Raw genomic sequence first — 13,667 nt, 5'->3', positions numbered from 1 at the left:
CGATCAAACCTTGGTGGGAAAATTCGAACATCTTTTCTCCGTTCACTACGTCGTTCTGCTTGCCGTTGGTCAATCTGCAAAACTAAATCAATCAATTCAGATACATCCGTGGGTCTCTTGGGAATCTGGGCCAACCCATCCTTAAGCTCATCCTTTAAGCCTCTGTAAAAAATTGCAGCTCTCTTAGCCTCTGGCCAACTTGTTTCTACGATCAACTTGTTGAATTGCGCTAAATATGCCACCAAATCCCTGTTCCCCTGTTTTAAGTCCAATAGCTCATTGTCGGTAGTTTGGGAAATAGTTCTTCGATCGAAAATGCGCAAGAATTCAGCCTTAAAATCCTCAAATTTGTACAACACTGGATCATTACAAGCAACTAGTGGTAAGGACCACGCTGCCGCATCGCCACTCAGGTAAGACAGCACAAACGCCACCTTGGACTGATCCTCCTTAAACAGAATGGGCTTACAGAGGAAATGTAAGGAACACTGTGTGAGAAAGATCTGTGCCTTATGGGGATCTCCTTGAAATCTCTCGGGAGGGGCCAATGGAATAGTAGGGGACATAGCATGTACTACTTGTGTGGTGAACTCTGAGGAAGAAGAGGAAGATGGCGCGAAAGTGGGGGACTTCATACTCCCAAAATTTGGACTGGGACTCTCGGACAGCTCATCTATCCTCCTACGCAAATAACTAGCTTCCTGATTAGATTTCCTAACTTCCTCCCTGGTCTCGCTTAATTGTTTTTGTAATCCCTCTAACACTGAGGCCAAAGCCTTGAGATCTAATCCTTCAGCCATCACGCTCAGATGGAAGGTAAGTACGGGCACTTCAATCTGTCAGAAGCAGTACCTGTTTTCCTTCTGAATCCGTAGGAGCGGATGACTGAGGACCTTGCGTAGAATAGTTCCCAATTCCCAAACACTCCTGCACCCGGATTTCTCCAAGCTCAGAAATGGAAGGGAAAGGGGAAGTGGATAACAAACAAGAGAGACTGCCACACTGGTCTTCTTCAGCTTTTTCTGGTGTTCAATACCCTGCTGTTGACCTGAAAGATTAGCACAACATTACTACAGTTCTCAAAGAAAAACTTGGCATTTACTCTAAGATCTTTGCTACCCTCTGTTTGGCTAATACCTGTTACTGTGTGGAGTTTTGCCCCTCTCTCAGTAAAGATAGTACGGGTAGATTGTCTTTCAGTGCTGAGTATTTATACTATCTTGAGTAGACTTGAAGTTCTGCAAAGTCTATTTAAGATGGTAAATAACAGTATTTCATATGCATATAATTAATACCCCTATTTACTTGAAGAAATCTTCTGCACTCGCTATGAGGGCGCAAAGTCACTGAATGTCGTTCAAAATTCTGTTCTGTTGCTTAAATAGTACGATGCTGAGAAACAGCTGCGCCTCACAGAAGAATTATGACTGCTCAGAATTTATCGTTTCTTGTCTGAATGGAAAAATAACTGATACTCTTACCGCCGGTCTTCACAAACGTCAAGGCAGGGATTCACAGGACTCAAAGGCAGAGAATTTCTTCAAAGGAACCTTCTCAATGTTAAATATGAATTGCCACTGCTGACTCTGCCACACTCCACGAATTCACTCCAGCGGAGCTGCGACTGAAGAGGGCGCGGCTACAGATGCTGAACGGCAATACCTCACACAGCGGAAACGCTAATGCTGAGCTATGGCTGACAGACGAGGAAGTTCTGAAGCCGCTGCTGAGAAGTCGCTCTCCCGGAACACTTGGCGGAGCTGCGACAGAAAATGCAACCAGTAACTGGCTTCTCAGAATTATGTCTCTTTAGTCCGAAAAGTCTATTTATCAATAAATGCGGGAACTTTGACCTAAAAACAGGTTACTTAGACGAGCGCACTAGAATGCGTCTAACTGCTCTAATATGACGGTTGAAGTGCGCCATTCACAGCGAACGAGCGCATGAAATGGCGGACATCAAGGGGGCAGCTAGAACGCTAACCCCTTGGGCAGACTGGCACAATCAGGAAGTGAGCTCCACCCTTCCCCCTGACTGTCGTTTAACGCCTGTCTCTGCATCAATGCCCAAATCGGGAACTGTGATGAGGGTTTATCATAGATCTTGAAGATAGGACTTGGGACGGATCTGACAGTGCGCTTGAAGCCGACGTACGGCTTGATGCAGCATTGGGGAGATAGGGTACCCCAGAGCATTGCTGGAGCTGCGCCATCGTTGGCACGCAACTCCAGCAATGCGCCGCCTTTACGGCACAGATGCGTAAGGCTTCTGTGACGTGTTGGGCCAATGGGTGGTGGTGGCATGGCACACAATTACTGCCGCACCCCTGCTACTTTGCAGGGATGCGCCGGTAATTGAAAATATGACCCTTAGTGTCTAGCATTACGCAGTTCTTATCTTTACACTACACTCATACATAATTTCTCAGGCCAATGAAATTAACACAAAATACAAAACAAATAAGCATAGTAGCAAGCAAGGCTACTGAGAAGGAGAGCAGTGCACCTGAAATGCATAGAAGATTTTGAAATATAATTTACCTACAATGTAATCGGCAGCATTATTGCTCTTGGTAAAGAACAAAGATTTGCAAATGACAGAGCCGGATAAAACAGAGTAGTGATGAATAGCTACTACTACTCACCAAGCCCGGGGACCTCTACGCCGAGCGCGTCCAGCAAGTCCCGTTCCCGGTCCATGACATCTGTCCAGCGGTGGGTGGCCTGGTTATATGTGCGCCGGACCCCAGAGAGCTTAAACATGGCCCGGCACACCTTCTCCCACCGCTTCCGGCGCTCCCGGATGCCATAGCCGGTTGCGATCTTGCCGCCTCCCCGGATCGTCTTGGGGAGACGGCGCTGGACGTGGAAGATGAGTGCGGCCACCTCCTCCGCGCTAAAGATCTCCCGTGGCACCACTTGCTCCCCCCTCAAACGCCCGCACGGGAGCCGGGCACGGGGTGCGGGACCCTTCCCCTTCTCAGGGTGCTTCCCGGCTCCCTTTACCATGGTCTGGGCAGAAATAAAGTTAAATGATAAAGAAGAAATAGAATAGTGAAGAAGAAAAGAAAAGAGTTTAAAAAAGTAGTTTAAAAGTAACTAAAAGCAGCAGAAAACACAAAAATATAGAGCTAGAAAAATAGAGGGATAGATAATAAGTAAAATAGATCAAATAAACTTCAAACAAGCAAAGGATGGCAGAGATTCAGAGAGGATACAGAAAGCATGCCCAGAACCATAGCAATGAATGAGAAACAAGATGGCCGCGCCCGTTCACGACCGCGTGGGTAAGTTCGCGCGAGATTTTCCTCGCGAGCACGCGCGAAATTGTACTAGCGAGCAGCACAGTTTGCGAGATTACACATAGCGGCCGGAAACGGAATTACGTCACGCAAACAAGATGGCCGCGCCCGTGTACGACCGCTAGGGTAACTTGGCAAACGTATAGCTACAAGCACCTCGCAAACACGCACAAAATCACGCGAACATACACGTCGCAAAGAAAAATTTAGTGTATTCGCAAGCATTCGCGGCTTCCGAAATCGATCTCGCACGGATTCGCGCCCCAAAAAACGCACGAAATTGCAGAAAAAATGATTTTTGCTAAACTGAAAGCAATGAGCAGGTGCAAAAGTTCAAACTTAACATTAGTAACATTCACTCTAGTGCTTCCTGAGGGGCCCCTCCAGAGTTTGCAACTATTCTATGACCCTGCTATGACCCAAACAGCAGGCTCATAGAATAGCTACAAGTAGACCATAAAGGTCCTGTGAAAAAAAATTGCACTGCAACAGAAAGCAAATTACAGATAAGGAAGGAAGCAGGTGCCAGCCAGACTGGAACTTTCAAAATAACTGACACATTAATCAACCCCAAATTAATTCATGGCAGTTGAAGTAGGGGAGGTGTGCTTGCTTTTTTCAACCCCCATAAACTACAGTGATAAACAAACCTAATGGGTGGCAGTGAGGATGTACCAGAGGGTGGCATGGGTGTCCCAGAGGGTGGCAGTGGTGAAACAGAGGGTGCTGTGAACCTGTGATGATAAACCAGACGTAGAAACAACATAGTCGCGGCCGTTGCGAGCCGAAAAGTAAGTTCGCAATTGCGAAATTGTCCCAAAATCCGCGCGAACGCTCGCCAACACAAAAAACGGGAAAATCCGCAAATCCGCGAGAGTTCGCGTATTGTCGCGGATTGCGAATCCGTAAATACGCAAATTCGCGTACGCAAGATCCGCTAGATCCGCCCATGCTTAGTCAGGAACTGGAACTGAACGAGCTCCTGTCATCGGTTACAGACCTGCAAGTAGGATGTGAACGCGTTCCCGGTAGTGTGTGGACTAAAGAGCGTACTCGCTTAAGACTGTTTTGCGCCTCACATTTGCCTCCTTTTAATTTTCCTGCTGTGCACACTACGGCACTTCATTGATACGTGCTTACGATTCACTGATGCTTTGACTTGAAGACTCACAGCATATTAAATCGGATCGGACTGATTGGACCATTTATGACCCGCCGGGTCAGAATAATCACCGGTGTTTAGTGTGTGATATCACATTAATTTCGTTACAGCCCTGAAGAAGTCAAGGGTTAACACCTTAACGACGAAACACCTGTTGGCTGGACCTTGTGTTGTCATTTGAATAAAGCCAAGAGAACACTTCAAGAGACACTACTTGCCTTCATCTTTTCAACTACAATCTTTTGAACTTTCGTATTACTCGCATACGTGTGCACAGGAACTGACATTATCAATTTTTGGACCATTGGGTTTCAAATCTAAGGATTTAGGTGATTCCCCTCACCTGTGGCACCGGAAGTACTATATCTGTTTTGTTTATATCACGATACCTGGCGAGCGCCAAATTTCCTGTGTTAATTAACACCCCCAATTTGCTTGCGACCGAACAATGTCCGGTCCCATGCCTTTACCTTCCAATGAGAACATGCATTCAGAATGGAATGCATGCCCTCATTGAAAGAGCAGAGGTGCATCCCATGGCAGGCACCTCAAGGTGCCTCCCACCGGGTACAGGGATAAACAGGTGGGCACTGTAGGTGCCCTCTAGATTGCCATTCAGCAGCCTCGCACACATGGGGGATCTGCTGTGGGCCCGTAAAGACATGCACAAAAAAGAGAAATTGCCCTCATACTCTCCCAGTTGAAAATAGGAAGGAGTACTGAAGAGTTGGTGGACGGACTCTCCGAGACCATCGTAAGCTATCGTAAAACCAAGTTGGATTCCTTTCCGACCGAGCCAATCAGAATGTATTGTTCGGAAAGGAATCCTAATGGCACATTCCGATGCAGCTAGGAGGCTCCGACCGACGGTCGGAGCCCTTTCTGCCTGCATCGGAATCGGTCCCTTAGTAGTAAGACTCACATGAGTACATAAGAAAAGTGTCTTGGGCCTTATTTATGAAGGCCTTGCGCCACCGGTGCGTCACTTTTTTCCATGTTAAAAGTGACGCACCGGCGGCGCAAGTCCTTCATAAATAAGGCCCCTTGTCTCCAGAGCAGCCCTGAATAGCATCCCTAAAGTTAAATGTTAAAACATGTCAGGCATCTATACAAATCAGCGGTGCTGAACTTCCGTAGGATAACATGAAGCATGGGTTCCCATGATCGAATGTTCTTCTGAAGAGTACTGCCAACCAACCAGACTGCAAGAAATAACTCCTACAACTTATATTTGGCAACATATCTTGAATGGTTAAGGTTAGAGATGTGAAACAACTGTGAATCTTATCCATGGGTTACTGTACTGCATTTATAGGGTATTATTTGTTTAGGTCCTTGTTGATAGCTCAGGGAGAACATTCATGTTTATTGTATGTGAAGTAACTGTGTTATTACACACCTTTTATTTAAGGCCCAGTGTCCAGTACCTTGATTAGTAGGGAAAACATTCAATACCACGTTTGGTGCACGAAGGTGGGCCACAGAACCTCACTGACCTTCTTGAAAATGTACCAGTCACTCAGTCCTTGATGAATGAATGCGAACCAATATCGACTCGGGTAGCAGTAGAATAAGAACTGAAGTCTTTTTTGGTGATATGTGGCTGAATAAAAAGGTCCCTTTTTCTGCTCAGCGCTTAATTCTAATGTTCAGCCTGTTTCTAAGGTTTCGAGACTTTGTCAAAGAAGGGATTTGACACACATGGAGAAACAGTGATTTGCGGAGGATCACACAATATTGTAAATGGTTGGGTAATCCCTGGAACTGATGTTTCCCGGTTCGAGGGTCCATTTAATAGACCTAGACCACGTTTTGCCATTCTTTATCAGCCAGCTATTTAACAACCAGCTCTTGATATGTCAGTCTTTTCTTTATCGCCCAGCCTTTCATCAATCTGTCATTTATCAATCATTCATTTACTAGTCAGTCCAAGTCCATCCATTAGCTGGCCATGTGCCAGTTAGAGCTTTTCAAGTGAGTGTTTTATTGAATAGACCGTCACCAGTCAGGTTATTACTTTGTAATGAAGTCTTTTAGCACCTATTCCTTCATCAGTCATCTGTGAGGCTTTCATTAGTCATTTGCCAATCAGTTATTTATCAGCCATTACATTATTAACTGTTCATCATTACGTCATTCATCTCTCAGGCATTCGTTAATCAATTATTTAAAAGTCTATCAACAGTCAGACTTTCTTTAAGGATTCTGTAATCAATCGGTTCTAGATTAGTCATTTATCACTCAGTTACCCCTCAGTCAGCCTGTCCTCAGTTAGCTAGTTATTAATCGGTCATTCATCAGTCAGACAATCATCAATCAGCCCCGTATAAGCATTCCGACCATTAGCTCTATAAGATGAAAGCATTCCGACCGTTATCTCTATAAGCTGAAAGTCACTTTAATCAATTGCAAAAAAAAGAACAGATGATGGACGGAATGCTGAACCAATCATACATTCACCCCCAGTCAGAGGTCTGGGTTAAATCCATTGTTTTTTTTAATGCCACAGCATTCCAGTTTAGACCCAGCCATATGCAAATCAGTCTTGACCCTGCTCCCCATGGGAACAGTCCAGCCCGAACTGCCAAACCAGTTCTTCCCTGGACCGGAAACAGGCATTCTGGGACCAGTTTCGGGGTTCACCCCTCATCAGCCAGGCAAGCTTGAATCTGGTGGCGTAGCGATTATGGAACCCACATACAGGCATACCCTTCACACTTAGGGTGAAAATTTCAAAAATAACAGCTGATGGACAAAATGCTGAACCAAACAAACATTCACCTCCAGCCAGATCTAATAGAAACTAGGGGTGAGTATCTGAAAAGTTTCAGCGCTCCGTCAATCATCTTATTGTGTTTGCTTTAGTCACTTTAATCAACCATCCTTCTTCTCCTCAATTAACCAAGTATCCGGTGGCATGTAGTTTGTTAGTCTACTGCCAACCAGTAAACTAGTTGCCGTTTATTCACTTTTCCATCATTCTTTCCTCAGCAACTTTTCTTTAAAAACCGATTACGTGTTTGTTCGATCACACGACAGTCATACGGTGTGTTTACAGTGGAGTAACGAACCTTGAGGGGGCCCCCCTGCAGGGTACGTGAAGGGGCCCCCTCTGGACTCAATCTAGAGCTCCCCAGCAGAAGTGCGGTGTTGACGGGGCCCCCTGGAGGGTGAGGGCCCCCCACATTGCGGGGGCTGCAGGGGCCTGTGTTACGCCCCTGTGTGTTTAGGAAAATATCTTTAAAGGTTTCACAGAGTTCCACGTCAGTGCTACTAAAGGTCTGGGTCGGGAACCTAGAGACGTTGGCAGAAGGAGATGACAGGGTGAAGGACGAGGGGGTGAAAGCAGGTCAATCAATTTTAAGTCAAAACGACCTTAGAATATGGAGATGGCTGGTTACAATATGACAACATGGGCTACTAAAGGAAAATGGAGTGATGTCAACAAACCGCTTGAAAAAAACACCTTCCAAGTGTCAATTTTCTGCATTTCCTTTATGTTCTACTTTGAGGAAGGCCTGGGAGAAATTTTAATTACACCGGCGTAATTGGAGTAATTTCAATATTCTTATTTCAGTATTAACTCATTATTCTTATGATGCGAAACTACGCAATAACTCCAGCGTGAGTTATTAAGACTAATTTGGGAAAAAATACTACTTCAGGAGCACAGAAATAACACAATAAGAGATAGGAAGAGACTTCTGGCAACTGCTGCTCATGAACTGCAACATTTAGTGCTGTTTTCGTAGTGCAAAATGCATCTTTTGGCCCATTTTGGATGCAAAGGTGCTTTTTGCAGTAAGAAAATAGTGCTAAATGCTTGATTACTCTTCTCACATGATTACGCGTAATTTTGTGGTAATTATGAGTAATTACACTACAGAGAATTGTTAATTACAGCCCCCTTACTTTTAGGCCTTTTTGATCAGAATTATCTTATGACAAATACTATTTATTCTTAAATATTGTTAAAAAAAGAACTTCATGGATGCATGAAACTTACGAGCAAAATCTTTGGCATCACCCGTGTTTAAGTAAAATTTCTGGCTGACTTTGGTGATACCAGAGTAGGTGTTGGCGTAGTGGCCCATCTGTGGGCATCCAATGGAGGGACAGGGAAAGCCAGTGCCCTGGAGGAAGAAAAAGGGGTTTGTGAGTTAAGACTCTTTTCAACAAAATAGTTCATTCTATTTTCTTGTTTTCTGAATGGAGAAGTCCTTGCCGTGAAACACATGGACAACAATCGGAGAGTTCAATATGCCACCTGTGCAATGATTAGAATATCAACTTCATTTATAGAGCAAACCACAAAATGTGAGTAAAACCTTGACACATACTTGTGATATTATTAACCATAGTTTGACTGTGAGTAAACAGCTCAATCTAACCCATGCTATCAATCTCAGGTGGATAAACTGTTGCCCCAAAAGGCTGCAATGAAGATTTCACTCTTAATGTGGACAAAGCGCTTGTGACGCTGAACATGTGCTTCAGTTGAAGATTATGGCAGTGGCGAAACATTAGCACACGCAGCCCCAGTGGGGGAGGGAGGGAGGCCTGAGCTCCATGGACCCCTCCTCCGGTGCTGTGCAGGGGCCCCTGGCATGAGAGCTCCTGACTGGGCCCATGAGGGATGTATGACGTTACAACGCATGCTTTTACAACGCATGCCATTACGATGCAGGTTTTACAACGCAAGTCGTTACAACGACTTGCGTTGGGGGGCGCTGGATAGTGAATAGTTTAATTTACTATTCCAACTCCAGTCCCCGTGGATAGTAGAGAAGGTGTTGGATAGTAATTAAACTATTCCCTATCCTAGAGCGCCCTCCAGCGCAATTTGTTGTAATGACTTGCGTTGTAAAAGTTGCGTCGTAATGGTAGTGCGTTGTAAAAGTTGCGTTGTAAAGGATGTTTCCCCCATGAGTGCCTCCTCCATGTATTTGCAAGCAGGCACCCTCAAGTTTCGTTTTACCACTGGATCATGGATTTAGGCCCTTATTACTATGTCGGCAGACTCACATTCGCCCGACTTCGTTGCGGGTCGGCGGTTCTATTTGTTAATGGGAGCTTGTGCTGCTGCCATAAATCGGCCGTAGCACAAGCTCCCATAGACAAACGGGAGGATCTGTTCATCTCTGCACAGCCTGGCAGGTACCCCAACGTGCCTACCAAACAGTGCAGGGATTAACAGGGGGGCACCATAGGTGCCTCCTTGGTCCCCAACCGGAGGCCACAGAGTGAAGGGGACCCTAATGCTGTTTTCCCGACAGGCTTTCCATGTCGGAAAGCCAAACATCGAAAGCCCGTTGGAAACCAACATCGTAATCCCTACAGCAGAAACGGCATCCATAAGGATTACAGGCAGGCCTCAGACTGGCCGATGGGCTCCTTAAGCCTGTCTGAATCCAGCCAGAATGATCGGCTAGTTTCACTTTCGACCACTTGAATCGTAATGTGGCGGTCGAAAGTGAAACCCGAAATGGGACCCGGAGGGCCTCCGACATGCGGTCGGAGGCTTTCTGGGTCTCATCGTAATTAGGCCCTTAGTCTGAAAAGACCCCATTAGTAAGGTTTCTCTCCTATTTCTGCCCCAAGGTTTTCCTCTGTTATATTGTTACAGCCAGACTCTGGGCTATTAGGTGCCATTTATAGTGGTTGATGTAATTTTCCACTGGTGTTTTGAGGTCCGTCCTGCAACTGCTCTGTAAGCGTGAGCGGTAAATCCGTTACGCCCACGGATTTTTCGGATTTTTGGGGAATCCGCAATCCGCGTATTTTACGGATTTCCCACAAAATCCGAAAAAAAAATCCGCGCGGACGTAACGGGTTCAAAAGTTGAACCCCCACAATTTACAATGGCGCCAGCAAGCTGCCAGCGCCGTTGTAAAATAGTTACAAAGTTAGCTTGCACAGGAACCACTAGATAAAACGAAGCAGGTGCTGCTTTATTTGATCTAAGTGCTTCCTGTGCAAGCTAACTTTGTAACTATTTTACAACGGCGCTGGCAGCTTGCTGGCGCCATTGTAAAACAACAGCAGCTCACTCAAGGGACCCCTGCGCCCTTCGGGGCGATTGCATAGTAACACACACATGGTCGCTGTAGACAACTCTCTGGCACTTTAGGAAGCTGTAGTATAGTAAAAGCACTATACATTTACCCAACGAGGTAGCACTTACTGAGGTATGGCACAAAACGGTGGTGTCTTCTTCAATAAATATGAAGGGCAGGGTTCATTCTGGCACGATGGTCCTGGCACAAAAATTGAACCTCAACAGGAAGCACTGACAGATATCAATAAAGCATGTGCCCTAGTTGTAGCTTAAAATCAGTGACTCATTCATCAGCCCAAAAACAATCGTAAGCGTTGTCAAGGCTGGGCAGATGTGCCTTCTTCCCAAATCTACCGTCGAAAATCAGCTGTGATGCTGGATAGACTTCGCATCCTTGACTTTCACGAGCGCAATACCCATGCACATTGTGTTCGCACGGGTTTCTGCACGTTCGCGAGCGTTTTGTACAATAAAACCCTCGCGAACTTGCAGAAACCCGTGCGAACACGCAAAAAAAAAATACGCTAGGATCCGCGTATTTTGCGTATTTTCGAAATACGCAAATACGCGGATTGCCAATACGCAAAATCCGCTCATGCTTACTGCTCTGTATGGAAACCATGACATGAATGTAGGTTTCCGAACGTGATGTTTATTCCTATAAGCCAATGGTGCTCGCTCAGCCACTGACTAACACCAAATGTGTTTAACAGTTGCTTCACATCATTACATTATATGGCAATCATTGGGGTTAATACATTCAGAATTAATGACTGAATGGTAAAGGTAGCAATAGAAGACATACTACACTTATTTACTTATATGTATTACAACTACCTGTCTCCTTATACAAAAAGCAAACGTAAAGAAAAAAATAAGCAGTACTAAAAAAAATATACAATTAATTAATGACCATGTCAACTGTGAACAGAAAAGGATAATTTGTTCACACGAGCTATGAAAATCATGCTTATTTAATATTTTGTAGGAGGCTTGACCCTTCTTTAAAAGGCACCGACCTTTCTCAGACTTACATTCTCCGGTATATAGCAAGGCATACTCACATCAGTGTCTCCAGTGTTGCCCTCCTCCACTCCACAAAGACTTGTTGGAAAATCACCTTTTGAGCATGGCGAGCCCTGATTTTCACCTTTTGCTGGACCCAGCATTTTTGTTGGCTTTAGAACACTTTGCACTTTACCCCTGATATCCAGAAGCCTGTGCCAAAAAGATACTGCAATGATTTAGCATGTCCCTACGTTAATAGGCAGCTATTAAAGACAGGAAAATGTCTTATGCAGGCACAAATGGGATTCTATAATGCTTGCTTGCGAATCCTATGAATGTTAAATCATTTTGAAGCCATTTCAAATTCATCAGATATAGGGATTTTAACGTTTCTATCTTAATTCTGTGCACATTACTGTTGAACAGTGGGTTGCACACTTTTTCCAAATTTATTCTGCGTAGCTCTGTCCAGAAGTGCAACTCCTGGACCAAATGCCTTGTCATTGTAATGATAGCCTAAGTGTTGAGTTATGTGAGGCTATCAAAGCTTACAGATGTATCCGTCTGTTAAGGTGCTGCCAGGCTCTGTGTCCTGTTGACCCTGACGACAAGGAAGAAGAAGGGACTTTGCCTCATTGGCCCACACCTCTGCTTTCTTTCCATCCCCCGAGTCCTGCCGGTGATGTATTGTACACAGAGGAGGAACCTGCATTTTACTGTTATGGGCCCTTGAAGACCCTACTGCCGGACGCTGACAAGGCCCTGTGCAACGCCCCCTGCAATGCCAGAAGAGGAAGAGCGGGTCATCCAGGAAGAATTGAGGAGCCTAAGCATGGACAGCCCTATGGATAGCCCTGTGCTAATGCTATGCTTAAAAACTTTGATAGAAAAGCAGACCTTTGAGGTGAGCAAATTTTAAGTGTCGCTGGTGTTGAGGGTGCTCTATACAGGAGCTGCCTTCCACCTAAACTTGGTAACTGCCCACAGTTCTCTGCTTCTTTTTTGCACAATTTATGCGTCACTCTTTGCCTGCAAGGGTATTGTTTCATATCGCCACCGCTGAGTGGTGTTGGAAGTAGCGGGAGCTGAACGTTGTGTATATCATCACGGAGGACGGTTACCTCCATTTCCAGACCCCCTCTTTGTAAGCCGGTGGCCGCCCATAGCAGGAAGTGCAAGTGGATCTGTGGCGGATATTTGGTGGCTGCCCCCTACGTTTGCCGAAGATAAACAAACACCAGCTTAAGGATGTGATTGGCCAGGTCGGAAGACTTGAGTGAGAGTGTTGGACGCCGGTGACTGAATCAATGCAAAATCCATAGGAGGAGAGAATCAGGCACGTGTGGCAGTACTGCAATTACAAGCAACTGTGTTTTGCGGGCAGAAAGGCAAAGTATTTCAAACAACCCACAATGTCTGCAGCAATAATGAGAGAAGGGGAAATGGCGGCAGAGGAGATGTTTGGTAATCTGCCAAGCACCTCAGGGAATCCTGCACAAATGCTCAGTGTGGGAAACAACAAAGATACAGATGCTAAGGCACTTTTGAGAAACTTGGAGAGGAAACAAAAACTGGAAATAACAAAATGGTGGGAACACAGGTCGCTCTCTAAATATGCTGAAGTGGGAAGAGTGCCACGCCAGTTAAGAATCCTTTTGGCGCCTAGTTTTGATAAACCCAACCCCAATATGTTGCGCGAATGGGGAGAGAGCAACCTGTCCGCCTCCATGAATTTGGTCAACATCTTGATCAAGTATGCCAATATCGATCGCCTAGAAATACTCAGAGAAATCAATAAAATAAATAAGGAATTTGAAATAACTGAACAAATTAAGAAATTAAGAGAGGCCATGCAAGATAGATTGAAAAAACACGAAGTAAAAATAAAATTCTGAAAAGCCAACAAGTTTGCCCGTGATCTAGCGGACTATGAAAATGGACACATTTTTACTTTTTCATGCAAGTTCGATTCAGCAAAGAGACAACAGTACAGTGAGAAAATCAAAATCAACACTGCTAGTATTACCACTCATGCAGAGGTTAACGATGATTCCTCTAGTGTAGAAACAGTATCACTAACAAGTGAATCAAGTGTTGGACTGGACCAACCAACTACAAGGAAAACTAAATTGAGTGT

At 45.1% G+C, this 13,667-nt stretch overlaps 1 protein-coding gene across 2 annotated transcripts in view; it reads right to left on the bottom strand.

The window, feature by feature from the left end:
• The window catches only part of LOC144755205 (pancreatic triacylglycerol lipase-like), a 356,705-nt gene that overhangs the window by 49,742 nt on the left and 293,296 nt on the right, over positions 1 to 13,667 (bottom strand). For both annotated transcript variants that reach the window (XM_078643894.1, XM_078643895.1), the window contains one exon: positions 8,471 to 8,597. In XM_078643894.1, the coding sequence (XP_078500020.1) occupies positions 8,471 to 8,597 (127 nt within the window). The remainder of the gene's footprint in view (positions 1 to 8,470; positions 8,598 to 13,667) is intronic.

The sequence above is a fragment of the Lissotriton helveticus genome, chromosome 5_1 (genome assembly GCF_964261635.1).
Source record: "Lissotriton helveticus chromosome 5_1, aLisHel1.1, whole genome shotgun sequence".
Classification (NCBI taxonomy): Eukaryota; Metazoa; Chordata; class Amphibia; order Caudata; family Salamandridae; genus Lissotriton; species Lissotriton helveticus.
This window is presented reverse-complemented; position numbering and strand designations above follow the sequence as displayed.